This window comes from Cebus imitator, unplaced genomic scaffold (assembly GCF_001604975.1).
Source record: "Cebus imitator isolate Cc_AM_T3 unplaced genomic scaffold, Cebus_imitator-1.0 Scaffold499, whole genome shotgun sequence".
Lineage (NCBI taxonomy): Eukaryota > Metazoa > Chordata > Mammalia > Primates > Cebidae > Cebus > Cebus imitator.
In genome coordinates, this window is record NW_016107814.1 from 1,178,810 (window position 1) to 1,198,058 (window position 19,249).

The 19,249-nt window shown below is 44.0% G+C and overlaps 2 protein-coding genes across 4 annotated transcripts in view; one reads left to right on the top strand and one right to left on the bottom strand.

The window, feature by feature from the left end:
- Nucleotides 1-5,239, top strand: part of ATOH7 (atonal bHLH transcription factor 7) — a 35,255-nt gene extending 30,016 nt beyond the window's left edge. Inside the window, exon 2 of the transcript XR_001820374.2 lies at nt 5,151-5,239. The gene's annotated coding sequence lies outside the window, so the exon portion shown is untranslated. The remainder of the gene's footprint in view (nt 1-5,150) is intronic.
- A 3,301-nt stretch (nt 5,240-8,540) lies between these two features.
- The window catches only part of MYPN (myopalladin), a 108,430-nt gene continuing 97,721 nt past the window's right edge, over nt 8,541-19,249 (bottom strand). For all 3 annotated transcript variants that reach the window (XM_017513730.2, XM_017513729.2, XM_037733198.1), the window contains 3 exons: nt 17,973-18,138; nt 12,766-12,899; nt 8,541-10,265 (listed from right to left, as the gene is read on the bottom strand). In XM_017513730.2, coding sequence (XP_017369219.1) covers nt 10,096-10,265; nt 12,766-12,899; nt 17,973-18,138 — 470 coding nt within the window. In that variant the 3' untranslated portion in view covers nt 8,541-10,095. The remainder of the gene's footprint in view (nt 10,266-12,765; nt 12,900-17,972; nt 18,139-19,249) is intronic.

The following is a 19,249-nucleotide window of genomic DNA, read 5'->3' on the forward strand; positions in this document are numbered from 1 at the left end:
TCAAAAAAAAAAAAAAAAGAAAAAAAATTGGTTCAATTGCTTCTTGGCCTTTTAGCTAACTAATATCAAGTGTAACATCTGCTCTTATCAGTTCTAAGAAATTTTTAAAAAATTGGTTCATTATTAAAAAGTAATCTTTAAACCTGGAAACTATAACTAGTTTCTACATTTATTTCAGCCTTAAAATACTTATTGTCAAATAATGTTGAAATATTTTAATTTTCATTATTAGAGAAACAGTTTCTATTCACTTATATTTTAAAATCTTCCAGCAATTTGGTGTTTGTAGCAGCACAGCCATTTTCAATACCCAGCATTTATGGTACAATTCTCAAAGGACTGAAAAGTGTGCTCCTTCTCTTTCTTGCAAGTTCAAGGCTATTTCTCTTGGGAATTTAAAATGGCTATTATGTACATATTAACCAAAGGCAGCTTGTTTATGGTTCTATAATACCAAACATGCTAACTAATATAATTAGACAGAAATAAGAGGTAAACATATTTTTAGCAAATATGCAATTTTTTTGCACTGCACAGATTTTTAAAAGCATGATATTAGCAAATTTTTGGCATACTGATGACCATTGCATTGTCAAAGTTTAGAAGATGCTTGGCATTCTTCAAGCAATGCTTCAGTAGTGAACTTTCTGAAATATTGATCCACTTAAAACAAGACAAGGCTATTGGTGATTATAAGGGCTTTGACTCTATTGAAGTCTAAGTAACTATTCTTTTACTGATAAGGCACATTTATTTTCAGCTCAACCATTAGTGGAAATATTTTCAATGCAGGCTACCCAGGGACTCTGGAAGGGACCCTGTATAAAGGCTATTATGAGTAAGTTTGCCTACATTTATGGTTTTCCTGGCAGTTTTGAGTTTACAACTGACTTAGAAATAGCCCATATGCAAATAAACTTAAGGTCCCAACTTGGAAGGTACTTTGGGAGCACGTGGAGAAGGAAGAAAGGAAGAGGCTGTGATCAGCAGGAACACTTTGAGTTTCTGAGTCAGTTCCCTTGATTTCCCCTTACAGCTTGATTTTTTAAAAAACTCTGCCAGCAATTTTATCGAATAGAAGTTGATGGGAGTGAGAAAGCAATTGCTTTTAAAGATTCAGCACCTCTGTGAAGTTAAAAGACTCTTGGGCACTTGGAACTGATTCAACTGGACTGCTTTCTTCTGGATACCAAGCCAAGATGCGTGGAACTGGAGTTAAGTCATTGTGGGGCGTGAAGCACCCTGGGAGGCCTTGGGGAGGGATGAAATGGCATGAGCTACACAGTGAGATTATAGAAAACGGGCACAGGGCACCTGGGGAGAAAAAACACAGAATGAAGGCTAGATGCAGAAAGGATCATAGACACTCTAGCTCGGACACACCATAGGCACCAAAAAGGAAGAGGAAGTAGTCTTTCTTCTATTATTCACTGCTTTGACCAGTTCCCTGTTCTTGAGACCATAACCCAATCTAGCGTGATAGGTACAGGTATGCCTCAGAGATACTGAGAGCTCTGTTCCAGACAATAAAGCCAGTTACATAACTTTATTGCTTTCCCAGTGCATATAAAAGTTACGTTTAGACTGTAGTCTATTAAATGTGCAATAGCACTGTGTCTAAAAAACAATGTACATACCTTAATTAAAGAATACTTTGGCTGGGCATGGCGGCTCACACCTGTAATCCCAGCACTCTGAGAGGCCCAAGTGGGCACATCGCCTGAGCCCAGGAGTTTGAGACAAGCCTGGGCAACACAGTGAGACCTTGGCTCCACAAAAACTTTAAAAAATTAACTAGGTACTGTGGTGCATGCCTATAGTCCCAGCTATTTGAGAGGCTGAGGTGGGAATATGGCTTGAGCCCGGGAGGCAGAGGTTACAGTGAGCCGAGATGGCATCACTGCACAGCAACCTCGGTGACAGAGCTAGACCCTGTCTCAAAAACAACAACAACAAATAAAAACCAATGAAAAAACTTTATGGCTAAAAAAAAATGCTAACAATCATCTGAGCCATCGCAGACTCGTAATCTTTTTGCTGGCAGAGAGTTTTGCCTTGATGCTGATGGCTGCTGACTGATCAGGGTGGTGGTTGCTGAATGTTACAGTGGCTATGGCAATTTCCTAAAATAACAGTGAAGCTTGCTGCATTGATTGACTTTTCCTTTCATAAATGATTTCTCTGTAGCATGCAATGCTGTCTGATAGTACTTTACCCGCAGTAGAACTTCCCTCAAAATTAGAATAAATCCTCTCAATCCCTGCTGCTCCTTTATCAACAAAGTTTATGTTACACTCTAAATTCTTTGTTGTTATTTCAACAATGTTTATAGCATCTTCACCAGGCATAGTTTCTATCTCAAGAAACCACTTTTCTTGCTCATCCATAAGAAGCAACTTATTTGCTCAAGTTTGATCATGAAACGGCAGCAATTCCGTCCCATCTTCAGGCTCCACTACTAATTCTAGTTCTCTTGCTATTTCCATCACATCTGCAGTGACTTGCTCCACTAAAGTCTTGAACCTCTTGGTCATCCATGAGGGCTGGAATGAAATTCATCCAAACTCCTGTTATGTTGCTATTTTGACCTTCCATGAATCATGAATGTTCTTAATGGCATCTAGAATGGTGAATCTTTTCCAGAAGCTTTTCAATTTGCTTTGCCCAGATCCATCTGAGGAATCACTATCTGTGGCAACTAGAGCCTTAAGAAATAAATAAATAAATAATAATAAAAAGTTTCATAAATAATAAAACTTGGATGTCGAAATGACTCCCTGATCCATGGGCTGGATAAAAAATGGATGTTGTATTAGCAGGCATGAAAACAACATTAATCTTCTTATACGTGTCCATCAGAGCTCTTGGGTGACCAGGTGCATTGTCAATGAGCAGTAATATTTTGAAAGGACACTTTTTTTTGAGCCTCAACAGTGGGCTGACAATATTCAGTCAATCACACCATAAACAGATGAGCTGTCAACCAGGCTTTGTTTTTCCATTTACAGAACACAGGCAGAGTAGATTTAGCACAATTCTTAAGAGCCCTAGGATTTTCAGAATGGCAAATGAGCATTGTTTTCAACTTAAAGTCACCAGCTGGATTAGCCACTAATGAGAGTCAGCCTGTCCTTTGAAGCTTGGAAGCCAGGCATTGACTTCTCTTCTCTAACTATGAAAGTCGCAGATGGCATCTTCTTTCAACACAAGGCTGTTTCATCTACATTGAAAATCCGTTGTTTCGGCCGGGCACAGTGGCCCATGCCTGTAATCCCAGCACTTTGGGAGGCCAAGGTGGGTAGATCACCAGGCCAGGAGATCGAAACCATCCAGGCTAACATGGTGAAACCCCATTTCTACTAAAAATACAAACAAAACAAAACACTAGCAGGGAGTGGTGGCACGCGTCTGTAGTCCCAGCTACTCAGGAGGCTGAGGCAGGAGAATCGTTTGAAGCTGGGAGGTAGTGAGCCGAGATTGCACCACTATACTCCAGCCTGGGAGACAGGGTGAGACTCTGTCTCAAAAAATAAAAAACCAGAATCTGTTCTTTCGTGCAGCCACCTTCATCAATGATCTCAGCCAGATCTTCCGGATAACTTGCTGCAGCTTCTCCATCAGCGCTTGCTGCTTCACCGTGTACGTTCATGTTACGGAGATGGCTTCTTTCCTTAAACCTCATGAACCCACCTCTGCTGGCTTCCAATTTTCCTTCTGCGCTTTCTCACCTCTCTCAGCCTTCACAGAACTGAAGAGAATTAAGACCTTGCTCTGAGCTAGGCTTTGGCTTATGCGAATGTTGTGGCTGGTTTGATCTTCCATCCAGACCACTCAGACTTTCTCCATATCAGCAATAAGACTGTTTTGCTTTTTTATCATTTTTGTGTTCATTGGAGCAGCACTTATACATTTCTTCAAGAACTTTTCCTTTGCATTCACAACTTGGCTAACAGGCGCAGGAGGCCTAGCTTGTGGCTTAGCTCAGCTTTTGACGTGCCTGCCTCTCAAAGCTCAATCATTTCTAGCTTTTGATTTAAAGTGAGAGATGTACCACTCTTTCACTTGAACACTTAGGGGCCCATGTAGGGTTATTAATTGTCCTAATTTCAATATTGCTGAGTCTCAGTGACTAGGGAGGTCCAAGGAGAGGGAGAGAGATGCGGGAACAGCCGGTTGGTAGAGCTGTCAGAACACACGCAACATGTAGCGATTAAATTTTCTATGGGTATAGTTCATGGTGACCCAAAGCAATTATAATAGCAACATCGAAGATGCCTAATCACAGATCATCATAACTGTAAGATGATGATGACATTTTGAATTGTTGCCAGAATTACCAAAATGCGACACAGAAACAGGCGCGGGTTCTCACAGGGTGGCCACCGACTTTCAGTTTGTAAAAACCGCGGTATCTGTGAAGCACAGTGATGTGAGATGCAGCAACGGGAGGTATTTCTGTGCTGTAATCAGTCATGAATTAGATGAGTTTTTCTGGATTCACTTGGGAATCTAGTGCTGGGTGATATGTGTGTAAGGAAATATAGTCTCGGTTTTAAACAACCACTTTACACATGAATATGTGGAGCGCAACCCATTTATCATTTGAGGATTATCCAGGTGAAACTGTCCTTACCAAAGTCATCTTTTGACTCCTCTGGGAATGATTCTTCTTGGCACGTGTCTTTTGAGGCCCTAAGTCTACTTGCTGCTTGTATTGACTACATTTTCCTATTGAATGCCTACAAAAGTTAAATGAATAAAAAGAGAAGGATGCATTTAAACCAGTTCTGCTATTTGGAAATTCTGAGTAAACCCTTAGTTTGGTGAAGGGTGATACATCTCAGAAAGGCGGTTTTGGTTTTAATGGTGCATTTTCTTTCTGCATTTTCCCTCTGATCCCAATGCCATGACTTACTAAGTTATAAAAAGCCCTCCAGTTGCTTGGAGAGAAGGGTGCTTTAGGGCATCTGTACAGATTTCTGAAATGAATGGCGAGGCAAATTGCATCAACTTTCTTTTTTTCCCTGATCCATTTTCTGCAGGATTCTGAGCTTCCTTTGGGGCTTCATGAATGCTGCATGTCTAATGAATGTAGCACAAAATAGTAGGGTCTAATAAAGCCAAGGTATGTGCTTCTTTCTATTTTCCAGGCGCCTATTGCACATGTAACCAGGGCAGTACCTTCCTCATGGATTCCAACACTACAGCCTTGCGCCATCTGCATCCCTTCAGACCTTTACGAGTAAGTTCTACGATCAAATCAACGTTTAAATGCATTCATCTCTTTTTATCTTCTCAACCTGGGCTGCTCATTGGAATCACCTGGGAAGCTTTAAAAAATACCAGTGCCTGTGTCACAACCCCAGGGCTTCTGACTCAACTGATTTGGGAAATGGCCTGGGTGTTGAGATTTTTAAAAAGCACCTCAGGAGCTTTTGATGTGCAGCCAAAGTTAAAAATCACTGCTCAGACCGAATTCACTTTCTATAGAAATATCCTTACTTATACACAATTTAAAATTCCTATAGGTCAATAAATATTTATTGAGTGCCTCCTCTATATAAGGCATGAAGACAACTCCTGACACAGTCCATACCAACCAGTAGCTAAAACCTAATGCAAGCAAGAGTGGGCTAGTGTAAGAGGGAGGGTAGGCAGGTACACAGAGATTGTATTCTATAGAAAACTACAGGTCAAGTGTGGTGGCTCATGCCTGTAATTCCAGCACTTTGGGAGGCCAAGGCTGGTGGATTGCTTGAGGTCAGGAGTTTGAGAGCAGCCTGGCCAACACGGTGAAACCACGTCTCTACTAAAATTTCAAAAATTAGCCGGGCGTGGTGGTGGTGGGGTACCTGTAATTGCTTGAACCTAGGAGAATTGCTTGAACCTAGGAGGGAGAGGTTGCAATGAGTGAGATCAGGCCACTGCACTCCAGCCTGGGTGACAGAGTGAGACTCTGTCTCAAAAACAAACAAAAGACATTGTAGAAAGTAAACTTCTCTTCCTCCAGACTCAAGGAATTTGGTATAAGGCTTCAAAGAAAGTAGAACTCTATTAGGTCGGAGTGTGGGAGATCCTAAAATATATCGGAGGTGATGGCATTTGAGATGGACTTGAAGGAACTGATGACTTCCATAGATGGAGACTGAGGAGAGCCTTCCAGGCAGAGGCAGAAGAAAGGCATGTGGCTGGAAACAGGAGCCTGCGTGAGGTTTGCTGCTGTGTTGGGAACTTTTCTGAGTAATGGGTGAAAAGCTTTGGGATCATATTAGGGTAGCACAGAGCAGGCCAGCTGGTACCTAAGTTGGCTCCAGCTAGCCATTAGGGGCTTGAAAACTTGGAAATAATATTAATATAACTGGAGCAGTATTTTGCAAAGAATGATCTGCTACTGAGATCTGGGCTGAGTTTGAGTAGGGAGAAACAGCAGGACTAGAGGCACGAAGACCGGAAGGAGTATGCTATGGTTTAAATCAGAAGTATTGAGGGCAAGTGGCCGGACATGGTGGTTCACACCTGTAATCCCAGGACTTCGGGAGGCCAAGGTGGGTGGATCACTTGAGGTCAGGAGTTCAAGACCAGCCTGGCCAACCTGGTGAAACCCCATCACTACTAAAAATACAAAAATTAGCCAGGCTAATTTTTGATGGCTAATTTGATAAAAAATTAATGGCTTACATCTGTATTCCCAGCTACTTGGGAGGATGAGGCAGGAGATTCGCTTGAACCTGGGAGGTGGAGGTTGCTGTGAGCTGAGACTACTGCTGCATCCCAGGCTGGGCAACAGAGCAAGACTCCATCTCAAAAAAAAAAGAAAAGTATTGAGGGGCAAGTGAAGACAGTAATAGAAGTGTGAACTGGAGCACTGCAGGGGAAAGGAAGAAAATCCTGACTATAAGAAGAGTGACAGAAGCAGAATTAGCAGAACTTGCCTATTGATATGGCAGAGGAAGCAAAAACTGACTTGGATGTTTCTTACGAGAATTATGAGGAATGCAATGGTGCCATTGACTAAAATCATTAAACTAGGTTGAAAAATAGTTTATAACGGGAAGATCAATCTGATTTTGGATATGTTGAAAACAAACACATCCAATGGAACTAACATTTTTATTCAAATATTCCTCATTGTAATTGAATTCTAGTGGGATTTTAAAAAATTTAATATTTTGTGAAGATCGAGTCTCACTATGTTGCCTAAGCTGGCCTCAAACTCTTGGGTTCAAGTGATCCTCCTGCCTCGGCCTCCCAAAGTGCCAGGATTACAGGCATGAGTCATCATGCTGGGTTGAATTCTAATGGAATTCTTAAAGCAGGGCCCTGATTTGTGTGACACAGTGGTTCTCAACAGGGGGTATTCTGCCTCTCAGGGAACACATGGCCATGTCTGGAGAGATTTTGGGCTGCCACAACTGTGGAAAGGATGTCTAGTAGGCAGAGGCCAGGGATGCTGCTAAACATCCTACAATGCACAGGACAGTCCAACATAACAAAGAATTATCCAGTCCAAAGGGTCAGTAGTATTGAGTTTGGGAAACCCTGCTTTAATATAATCTAATAGCTCAAATTTCAGGAATTTTTAGACCTGCTAATATTTGGGGTTAGACAGCGCCACCTAGTGGCCAAATGTATTATTTATCCCAGTGCTCTGTTGAACACTACAAAATAAGAAATAAAAAATTCAGAAAGCTAAGACCCACAGAGATGAAGAACATCCTTTCATGGGAGAACTATCTAGGGTTTACAGAAGTAGATGTGATGGGGAGGTCTAGTGTACAATCTAAAAGCAATTATGAAGTTAGAAGGTGCTCTTTAAGCTGGGCGCAGTGGCTTACGTATGTAATCCCAGCACTTTTGGAGGCCGAGGCGAGTGGATCACTTGAGGTCAGGAGTTTGAGACCAGCCTGGCCACCATAGTGAAACCCGGTCTCTATAAAAAATACAAAAATTTGCTGGACGTGGTGGGATGTGCCTGTAATCTCAGCTACTCTGGAGGCTGAGGTAGGAGAATCGCTGGAACCTGGGTGGCAGAGGTTGCAGTGAGCCGAGATCACAGCACTGCACTGCAGCCTGGGTGACAGAGCAAGACTCCATCTCAAAAAAGAAAAAAAGAGAAAGTGCTCTTTGTTTATAAGAGATCTCATAATATGGAAATAGTATTTTACTGGATTCCACATGAAATGCATTCTATTCCATTAAGGTTGCCTATATTTTACTACTGTTACTGAATAAATTTTTTAAAAAGCAGAATCTAATAATTCTGTGAATAACTGAAATAATTATTGCTTGAGATGCAACCTATGGCATTTTATTTTATTAAGAAATAAAGATTGGAAAGATTTTTAAGGTTATGAAAAAATAGAATGAAGACCACTAAAAACTTCTATTTTGCTTCAAGAAACAGCATTCCACATGCCTCACATATTACCTTCCCTAGCAGGTTGTGAGCTCCCTGAGGGCGGGGACTGTGTCTTATTCACATCTTTGTATCTGCTGCAGTATCTAGCACAGCATCTCATACAGAGTAGACATACAAATGATTTCTCGAGTGAATGAATTTATTTTTATACTGGAAATCCTTGCCTTGAAGTGAAGAAAGTTTCAAGCCTTTCTAAGCACTTACTGTCTGTTCACACAAATACAATGCCAGCTGAGGGTGCTTGGCACAGACAGCACTAGAGATTCAAGCACAGGGAGTTGATAACAGACACCTGCAATTCACTTCCCTGGAGAGCCTAGAGCAAACTGTGCTGTGAGGCGCGTTCCCAGGGCAGTGTTTGGACTGCTGCGTGGGCTGTGTATTCCTGCAGAATACAAGATTAGGCTATCTTATAATTGACACAATAATATAAGATTCATTCATCCAGCAAATATTTATTGAATGTCTACTTTGTGCTAGGTACTCTTCTAGGCACTAGGGATATCACAGTGAACTTAAGTCTAAAAATTCCTTAAGAGGCAGGGTTTGAATTGGTGATTAGAATAAAGATGCATATTCCCCTTTCCCCTAACTTTTCCACTTAGCAGAATATTTTCTACATAGAAAATGCACTTTGTCCAATGATCTCAAAGCATTTCAAAGCTATTAAAGAGCTCTCCTTCCAAAACCGCTGCTCTGCTGGGGCGAGTGACAAAAACAACACTCTCCCATCATTTCCTCTCCTTGTCCGTATCGCTTCCCTCCTCCCACACTTTCAGACTCTTGGGGAGAAGGGTAGGAGTGCATGAGGTGTATTTTATGGGCAAATGATGACTCTTGCACATTTTGTAAGTGGCAATTGAAGCTAGTAGTTTAAAAAGTGACCCCGCAGAAGGTTTCTTTCTGCTTGGTTTATTAACAACTCTTTAGTTCTAGTGTCTAGGGATATGCAAAGTCAGAAAAAAAACAGTCACCACCCAAAAGAAAATGGTACAGACAAGCTGGTGAGGCCATGTTTTGGCCGCAGAATAAGGGCACTGTGCAATATCAAGTGTCTCAGTGAGTTTTTGGAATCTCAAACACATTTTGACACCTTAGTATGTGGCTCAGTACACCCACGATACACAGATCAGAAGTGTTCGTCTCCATATGTGAGTTGTATGGCATGACCTCCTAATGCTAAGTGGAAGCTGATTTAGTAAATTCGCCAAAGCTACTGCTATACATGTAATCGACGAAAGGTGATGGTGACCTCCCCACCTTTCTTTTTGGCATTGTTTGGTAAGTTAGTTATATCCTAAGGTCACTACTGCCTAACTCCTCTCAGCCCAGGCATACGGCTCCTAATTGCTCCTAGTACTTAAGATCCCTAACAAAACGGGGGCTAGGGGAGCATGCTAGTTTTTTCCCAAAGCAGTGGATGGCAATTGAGTGACATCTTTGATTCATCTGTTTTATCTTCTCACATCTTTGTTGGAATCTTTAGAAGGCACAGCCCTTTCTCCCTCAGCTGAGACTGCAAGAATCCCCAGCTGCCTTATTCAAAGCACTTCTTGCCACCGGTTGGGCAGCGTGGGAACTTACTCAACTTCGGTTGCTTGGAAACCACTGAGTCCGGCTTGTTCTCCTTTCCCCTCCGCAGTCCGCTCCCTTACACAGCAGGCACCCAGACATTCTTAAAGTTCATCACTCTCCACTACACTCCCAGAAGAGTATGAATACACCATCGTGCTTTCCATGGAGGAAAAGGCAGAAAATATGTCAAGTCCTTTACTGGTGAGAGATCCGTAGCGACTGCCGCTGGGCCGAATGGACATGGGTGGTGGGATCTGATGGTGCCACTGAGCTGGAAAATGGACCAAATAATGTGTTACGATCAAAGGAAGGCAGTCCAGCAGGTACGCTGCAGAGGTGCATTCTGTCCTCACCCTGATGCTCCCTGCAGATTCTTGGTAAGGCATTTAACTATATCTGGGTCCGAATTGCCCAATTTGTAGAAAAGAGTAATAAAGCCTTCCCTGCCGGGAATAGGGAAACTGTGACGGTGATGTCTTAAGCCCCTAATTGCAAAATCTGTGATTCAAATTCAGTTAGAGATTAGGATCCTACGAATGAGAGATTAAGATTCCTATGAGATGGGGCCAGGTACGGTGGCTCACACCTGTAATCCCAGCATTTTGGAAGGCCGAGGAGGGCAGATCACTTGAACTCACGAGTTTGAGACCAGCCTGGCCAACATGGTGAAACCCAGTTTCTACAAAATACAAACATTAGCTGGGCATGGTGGTGCACACCTGTAATCCCAGCTACTCGGGAGGCTGAGGCAGGAGAATCACTTGAACCCGGGAGGCAGAGGTTGCAGTAAGGTAAGATCACACCAAAGCACACCACCACTCCACCAGCCTGGGTGACAGAGTGAGACTCCATCTCAAAACAAAAGAAAGACAGAAAGGAAGGAAGGAGGGAGGGAGGGAGGGAGGGAGGGAAGGAAGGAAGGAAGGAAGGAAGGAAGGAAGGAAGGAAGGAAGGAAAGAAGGAGAGAGAGAGAAAGAAAGAAAGAGAAAGAAAGAAAGAATTCTATAAGATGAAAGAGTGAAGAGTGGGTGACTAGACTGATTTCTCAAGCTTGCCCCCTTACCCCGACCTACCATGAAGGTCTGTTTGGGGCGTGCATAGAGGGCTGCAGGCCCTCAAAGGAGGGTACCTCAAAAGATAGAGACAAGCAAGCTGCAGAAATGAAAGCCAAATAATGGATTCCACCTTCTGAGCAGTACCTACCTCATACCCTAATCACCCTAATGGGCCATTACCTACCTACTCACCACCCTAATCAGGTCATTGTTCCAGCAAGAAGATTGAAAAGTAATTTAGGTACAATCAGCCATGGCTCAGGGACAGTATTTATTAGAGTTTCTATGTTCGTCAAGTGCTGCTGTTTTTAGCAGACTCGACTTTAAGGTTTGAACATGGCCTGAGTGAGATATCCACCCAAACTGCAGTCTCTGCTGTGGTCCCTGATTCAGAAATTACCAGGCAATCTTCTGATTAGGTTTCTGGGGATCTTGATGTGGAGAAGGGGGTTCCCTAGGTGGTGAACTCTTATGCTCTGGATCCTGGAAAGCTGAACCCCTTTCTAGCATTCAGATTTAGAAATTGATCCTTTGTTGATTTCATTATCTCGATTCAGTTTTTCAGTCTACAAACCTCTGAGTGAATTCAGAAAAATCCAATTTGGAGGACCAAACCTAGAGCCGTTTCACTAAAGGACTCAGTAAGGCCCGCTCTTGCACAGTCTCTCCTCCCAGCCCCTCCATCTCTTAGCCCTTCCCGGCTCTCTCTGACATCTTAACTGGACTGCTGTACTTCCTAGGATTAGAAGCCCTCCTTTAGAAGAGAGAGGGGGGCCCTACATGTCCCTATTCCTCAGGAAGGCAGGAAGGTGTGGTGGCAGGGAAGGGAACTGATTCTAGCCCAAATCCTCCACCCCTTCTCCATCCTAGGTCCCAGCTGAGGAAACGGCACCTCCTATTGTTGGTGCTGTGGAATCAGGACAGGAGCGAGGGGTAGGACAGCCAGGACAAAGTGACCTGGAAACTCAGCCACGGGAGGGCAGGACTGGGATAAGAGTCATCTGTTTCAGGGCTATTGGTAGGAAGTTTCTCAGTTGGTGAAGACGGGGAAATGGTTAAGGACTTAGCCTTGATTAAGGAACATATCACTACTGACCTCTTTCTCCCTGACTTTTTCAGGGAAAAGTATATTAGTGTCTGCTTCCTTCACAGTTTAATTTCTTCTCAAGTCTTAGGATAAGGGGGAAAACCAGAAAACCATATATTTTCTCCAAAAACTAGACCTAGGGAGCAGTGGCAGGCTGAAGCCTCTCCTGTATGGTACTAAATAAAGGGAATACCTGCTATGCACCCATAAATAGCAGGGACATCTATCAGGTAACAGATAGAGCTACTCCTTTTTTTTTTTTTTTTTGGAGGGGGGGGATGGAGTCTTGCTCTGTCACCCAGGCTGGAGTGCAGTGGTGCAATCTCGGCTCACTGCAACCTCTGCCTCCTGGGTTCAAGCAATTTTCCTGCCTCAGCTTCCTGAGGAGCTGGGATTACCTGCGCCTGCCACCATCCCCAGCTAATTTTTGTATTTTTAGTAGAGACGGGGTTTCACCATGTTGGCCAGGCTGGTCTCGAACTCCTGACCTCAGGTGATGCAACTGCCTCGGCCTCCTAAAGTGCTGAGATTCCAGTTGCGAGCCACCTTGCCCAGCCCACCTATCTTTACAGAAAGATTTTTAAGCTGTCAGTTGCATACAGGTGTTCAACAGACAGCACTACACTTACCATATATATCCAGCCTGGCAGTGCACGACACGATGCCAGCTTCGTTCTTGGCTGACAACGTGTACCACCCAGCATCTGATTTCTTGGCCGGCTGGATGAGGAGGCAGACGTACCCTGTGGTGTCCTGGTGCATACTGGAGAAAAAGAGAGAATATACCTATATTTTATCTGGAGGCAGAAGTGCCTTTGTCAAGTTTAGGGTTCCAGGAAGAAGGGGGAATGCAGCTTAAGGCAAACATCAAGACAAATTTGAAGGTGGAAAACGTTACAGAAGAGCAGCAGCGAACCTAATCATGGTAGGAGGAGGGGACAGCCGGGGCTGAGACCCGCCTTCGCTCTCCCCCACAGCTGCAAGTCCACCGAAGCTGTGCTCCCCATCAGCAGAACCCCCACTTTTCACAGCCAAAGTTCAGAAAGATCTCTTCCCAAACGATGGACATTTCAGCAATAACTTGTTAGGACACTCTGGGAAATCAGGACGAAATAGAGTGCAGGGCTGCATGGACTGGCCGCATAGACGGCATCTCCTAATGCAGCCAGCTGGGCTCCTGCAGCATCCAGCGTAATGAGGTTTAGGAGAAAACCCGCCTGCTCTTTCCTTCCGTTTTTCTCCACATCAATAGTTCTTCACCTTGGCTGCACATTGGAATCCCAGGCCATATCCCAAGTAATCATATCAGAATCAAAGGCTAGGATCCAAGCATTAGGATTTTTGGAAACTCCCCAGTGATTCGAACATGCAGCCATGGATCAAAAACCATAGGGCCACGTGTTCCCTACACCCCTCGTCAGCCTGGCCGTCTTGTCACACATTGTTCCAAGCTCTCCTCTGGGGCTGCCACAGCTCATTTGCAGGGTAGAGGCAACAGCAACAGCTTCCGGAGCTCAAAGGATAAGTGTTTACCTTTTGTTGAAAGGTATTATGTCCAAGAATTTATAAAGTAATAAGAAAAAACAAGAATAAATCAATTAATAAGTATAACAAGAATAAAGTAATAAAATATCCACCACAATTTTACTACACTAACACATTGGCTACCTTCACCTTCTGATTAATAAATTAATCTATTCATTCTTTGATATATTTCTTTAGTAAACCCTTATTGAATACTATGTTGGGGAAAATGCTGGGTGCCACTGCCATGGGTGCTGAGGGTGTAAAGAGGAACAGGACAAAAATGCCTTCTCTTTTTATGAGGCAGAGTTTTGCTCTGTCACCCAGGCTGGAATGCAGTGGTGTGATCTTGACTCATTGCACCCTTCACCTTCTGGGCTCAAGAGATTCTTGTGCCTCAGCTTCCCAGGTAGCTGGGATTATAGGTGCCTGCCATCATGCTTGGCTAATTTTTTTTTTTTTTTAGTAGAAATGGGATTTCACCATGTTGGCCAGGCTGGTCTCGAACTCCTGACCTCAGGTGGTCCACCCACCTCAGCCTCCCAAAGTGCTGGGATTATAGGTGTGAGCCACCATGCCTGACCAAAGAAATCCTTTCTCTAGAAGAATCTCTCGGTTTAACGAGAAATAAATAAATAAAAGATAAATAAGTAGAAATAAAGATAAATAGGATGCAAGTAACGCCATGGGAAAGACGCCTGGGGAACACAGAGGAGAAAGGTTATTCTGGGAAGCCACAGGCATCGAGGAGGAGGCATGAAGATGCTGGATGTTCGGAAGCACAAGCGTATGTAAGGTTAGGCTCGCAGAAAAATGTAACCTGTACAAAGACCTGAGATGACTAAGATGAGATTACTTAAAAAATCCATTTCTCAACCACTGAAATGTAATGCAGCCAATTCAAGTGTGAGAAAAGTTCCCAGAAGATGTGCTCCATCTCAGTCTCAAAGGTCGAGTGGAAACTCACAGAGCGGGTGAGATGTGGCTGTTCCAGGTGGTGGAACAGCCTGCACAAAGGCGAGATGGTGTGGGAGGGAGCATGGCATGTTCCTTACAGCTGGGGGTGGTGTGCACATGGGCTCCTGGCAAGTGGGGGAACTGGAAAGAAGGCAGGGGAGGAGGTCACATGCACCATGGTAAAGGGATGGAAACCTTCCTCTCAGATGATGGGAAACTAATGATATATTTTTAGCAGGAGCTGATATAATCAACTTTTTTTTCTGAGATGGAGTCTCCCTCTGTCGCCCAGGTTGGAGTCTAGTGATGTGATCTCAGCTCATTGTAACCTCTGCCTCCTATGTTCATGTGATTCTCCTGCCTTGGCTTCCCCTATAGCTGGGATTACAGGCACATACTACCATGCCCAGCTAATTTTTGTATTTTAAGTAAAGACGGGGTTTCGCCATGTTGGCCACGCTGGTCTCGAACTCCTGACCTCAGGTGATTCACCCACCTTGGCCTCCCAAAGTGCTGGGATTACAGGCGTAAGCCACTGTGCCTGGCCAGTTTGCATTCTTAAAAGATCATCCTCTGGCCAGGCGTGGTGGCTCACACCTATAATCCAGCACTTTGGGAGGCCGAGACGGGTGGATCACGAGGTCAAGTGAGGTGAGGTGAGGCAATAGCAGTGGAAATTCATGTATTTGTTCATAATTCCTTCATCTTACATAATATGCTACTAGGTGAAAGGCATTGGGTGTTGTAAGGAGTCGGGACATGTGAAAACAAAGAAGACGTGGTCCCTTCCCTCAAGATGCTCACAGTCAAGTTGTGGGAGAGGAGTGAGACCATCAATACTAACAATGGTGACGGTACACCAAGTGGGAGAGGAAGCAGGGGCACTGCTCTTCCTTAGAGAGATGATATTTGAGGTGAGTCTTGAGGGATAGCCAACATTAGGGAGGTGGGCTGGAGCGTGGGGGTAGAGGAGAAGGTGGAGAGAGTTCCCAAAGAAGGAATGTCATGAGAAGGCAGGGACGTAAAAGCCGTAACTTCTTACAACAGTTATAATCACAGTGATATACAGGCAGTTCCTGACTTAGGATACTTGCATTCAGTATGCCTCCCAATTTATGATGGGGTTACATCCAGGTAAATGCGTCATAAGTTGAGGAGCAGCTCTGTGTGTGTGTGTGTGTGTGTGTGTGTGTGTGTGTGTGTGTGTGCGCGTGCGTGCGCGCTCGCGTTTATTTAGGACCATTCAGATGTTCCTAGGTGTGTGGTTTTCAGAAGCCAATCACTATGACTTTAAAGTATCAAAATATCCCCCCCCTTTTATTTTTTTGAGACTGGGTTTTGCTTGTCCCCATTCTAGAGAACAATGGCATGATCATGGCTCACTGCAGTCTTCAAATCCTGAGCTCAAGCAATCCTCCCTCCTCAGGCCTCCTGAGTAGCTGGGACTACAGGTGTGTGCCACCATGCCTAGCCAATTACATTTTTTTTTTAAGAGATGGGGTCTCACTATGTTGCCCAGGCTAGTCTTGAACTACCGGTCTCAAGCTATCCTCCTACCTTGGCCTCCCAAAATGTTGGGATTACAGGCATGAGCCACTGTGCCCAGCCAGAATGTCCTATGCTTACATTAAAATGACAGGCATCTTTTCACTAAAGGCTGGGAGAAGATGAATGGGCAGTGAGTGGGCAGTGGTCTCTGAATCTTAGGCCTTCCTCTCTGCAGCATCTCAGTCACTCCTCCTCCCTCCCCTGCCACTGCCTTCCCCAGGCAATGGTGACTAAACCGAGCAGGTCCTCAGAGTCCAGTGCTGAGCAATCACCCAGCCCCAGCAGTCAGCCTCCACTGGGAATGAGCTTTCCAGACATGTATTTTCATTTTGCCCAATAAAACCATATTTAAAATTGCAGACCCTCAGTTACTTAGTGTATCTAGTTTAATCTAGTTTAACATGTTGCATTGTTAGGTCGGAGCGTTAACCCAACACTATTCTCTGTTCTTGGTTAAGTTTTTTTTTTTTTTAGACAGAGTTTCACTATGTCGCCAGGCTGGAGTACAGGGGCGCGATCTCGGCTCACTGCAACCTTCACCTTCTGGGTTAAAGCAATTCTTCTGCCTCAGCCTCCCGAGTAGCTGGAACTACCCAGCTTATTTTGTATTTTTAGTAGAGAAAGGGTTCCACCATGTTGGCAAGAATGGTCTGGATCTCTTGACCTCGTGATCTGTCCGCCTCGGCTTCCCAAAGCACTGGGATTACAGGTGTGAGCTACTGCGCCCAGCCTGTTCTTGGTTAAGTTTTACTGGAGAAAAATACACATACCCCCTACAGACCAGCCCCCAACGTACGCACATATTTTAGATGACAAAATTCTTTAAAACATCTTCTGGGGCAAATTCAGTTTACTGTGGAGAAATAATTCTCAGGAGAAAGTTTTGTACAGAAGCTACCTCTACTTACTTGTTGCCTTGTGGCAAACCAAAATAGCAAAGAAATGGCCATTTCCCTAAGTTGGTTAGGGAAAATTAAGCGAGATACCCAGTTTAAGAAACTGGGTCCTTAAGCTTACTTTAAGAACAATCACTTAGTGATGGATGGAAAAGATGTATAACTGCCTAGATGTTTTATTTTGTTATAGCTTTTTTACTTCAAAGAGCTTTTCTGGGTCCTAATATAATTGAAGACATGGGACAAAAAATTTGCAAAATATTCCATAAATTCCTTGTGCATTTTAAATTAAATTTTATTAACTACCCCTCTGCAACAGAATACATTTTTTATTTTTGAGATGGAGTCTCACTGTCACCCAGGCTGGAGTGTAGCCATGCAAACTTGGTTCACTGCAATCTCTGCTTCCCAGGTTCAAGCAATTCTCTCGCCTCAGCCTCTGAATAGCTGAGATTACAGGTGCATACCAACACGCCTGGCTAGTTTTTATATTGTTAGCAGAGATGGGGTTTCACCATGTTGGTCAGGCTGGTCTCGAACTCCTGACCTCAGGTGATCCACCTACCCTGGCTTCCCAAAGTGTTGGGATTATAGGTGTGAGCCACCACACCTGGCCAGGAATACGTTCTGTTTTTTTTTTAAAGACAGGGTTTCACCATGTTGATCAGGCTGGTCTTGAACTCCCAACCTCAGGTGATCCACCCGCCTTGGCCTCCAAAGGGCTTGGATTACAGGCGTGAGCCACCACGCCCGGCCCGGAATACATTCTTAATACACACAATAGTATTGATGAAACTCAAATGCATTATGCTAAATGAAAGAAGCCAGACTCAAACAGAGCAGACTTATTTGGGTGGTGCGACAAGCCCCACTGAGAGTGGGAGTCCCTCTGGATGTGGTGGCTGCTGTACCTGATCCTCTCTCTGGTGAAAGGGATGGTCTCATTGTCTTTCTTCCAGTAGAACACAGGTGGGGGCATGCCTATCACACGGCACTCCAGTCTCACGGGGTGGCCTTCGGGAACACCGCAGTTCTGTAGTTTCTCCAGGATCACAGGTGCTTTCTTCACCTCTTTGGCTGAGCAAGAGAAGAGTCATTCTTTTTCTTTCTCTTTTTCTGTTTTTTTTTTTTTTTTTTAGACGGGGCCTGGCTCTGTTACCCAGTCTGAAGTGCAGTGGCACCATCTCAGCTCACTGTAACCTCTGCCCACACCCCTCCCCCACCAGGTTCAAGTGATTTTCCCACCTGAGTCTCCCGGGTGGCTGGGACTACAGGCGTGCACCACCACACCTGGCTAATTTTTGTAATTTTAGTAGAGATAGGGTTTCACCCTGTTAGCCAGGCTGATTTCAAACTCCTGACCTCAGGTGATCCACCTGCCTTGGCCTCCCAAAGTGCTGGGATTACAGGCGTGAGCCACTGCGCCCGGCCGAGAAGGGTCATTCTTATTAAAATAGTAAGTACTTTGAGGTTCATGCCTCACACTCACCACAATTCTGGAAGTTAGCAGAGTGGGCGTGCGCCCACCTTACCTCCTGGTCAGGGCACTCCTCATGCCTCTTAGTGAGGATCACTGCCTTGATAAAAGCTTCAGAAATGGTTTAAAAGACAAAAATAAATGGGGCAGCCATCTCTGCACATGCCATGAGAGGCAATACTTGAGGATCTGGGTAATACACAAGGGATGCAAATGCTAGGAATGGTGGAATTAAAGGAGTTTCTTTTATATTTCAACAGTAGATTTTGAGAAACCATATATTCTATTTACTAAAACAGATTTTGGGGGGAGGAGTTTTATTTTGTAGAAGACAATAATTTTTCCACAAAAATCTGACACCTACGGAATAATACTATTTTTAAAAAACACACACAAGACTGTGTTTCCCAAGGAGTATTTTAAAAGCTTGGCCTGGAGAGATTTAGGTAAAGGTACCTCATATCTCAAGGTTCCAAAGTCAATGTTTTTTAGCAAAATCGTGGAATAAAGGTAAAAGCCTGAAATCAATCTATTCTTGCAGAATGAGATTTTCCTATTTTATTGGTGAGAAGAAATTAAAGTGAGAAAAGGAAAAAGATATACAGGGGAAACCGCCACTAACCTGCAGAGAGGATTACCCTGCTGAAACCACCCCGATTTTCTCTTCTTTTCCTTCTTTTTTTTTTTTTTTTTTTTTTGACACAGAGTCTT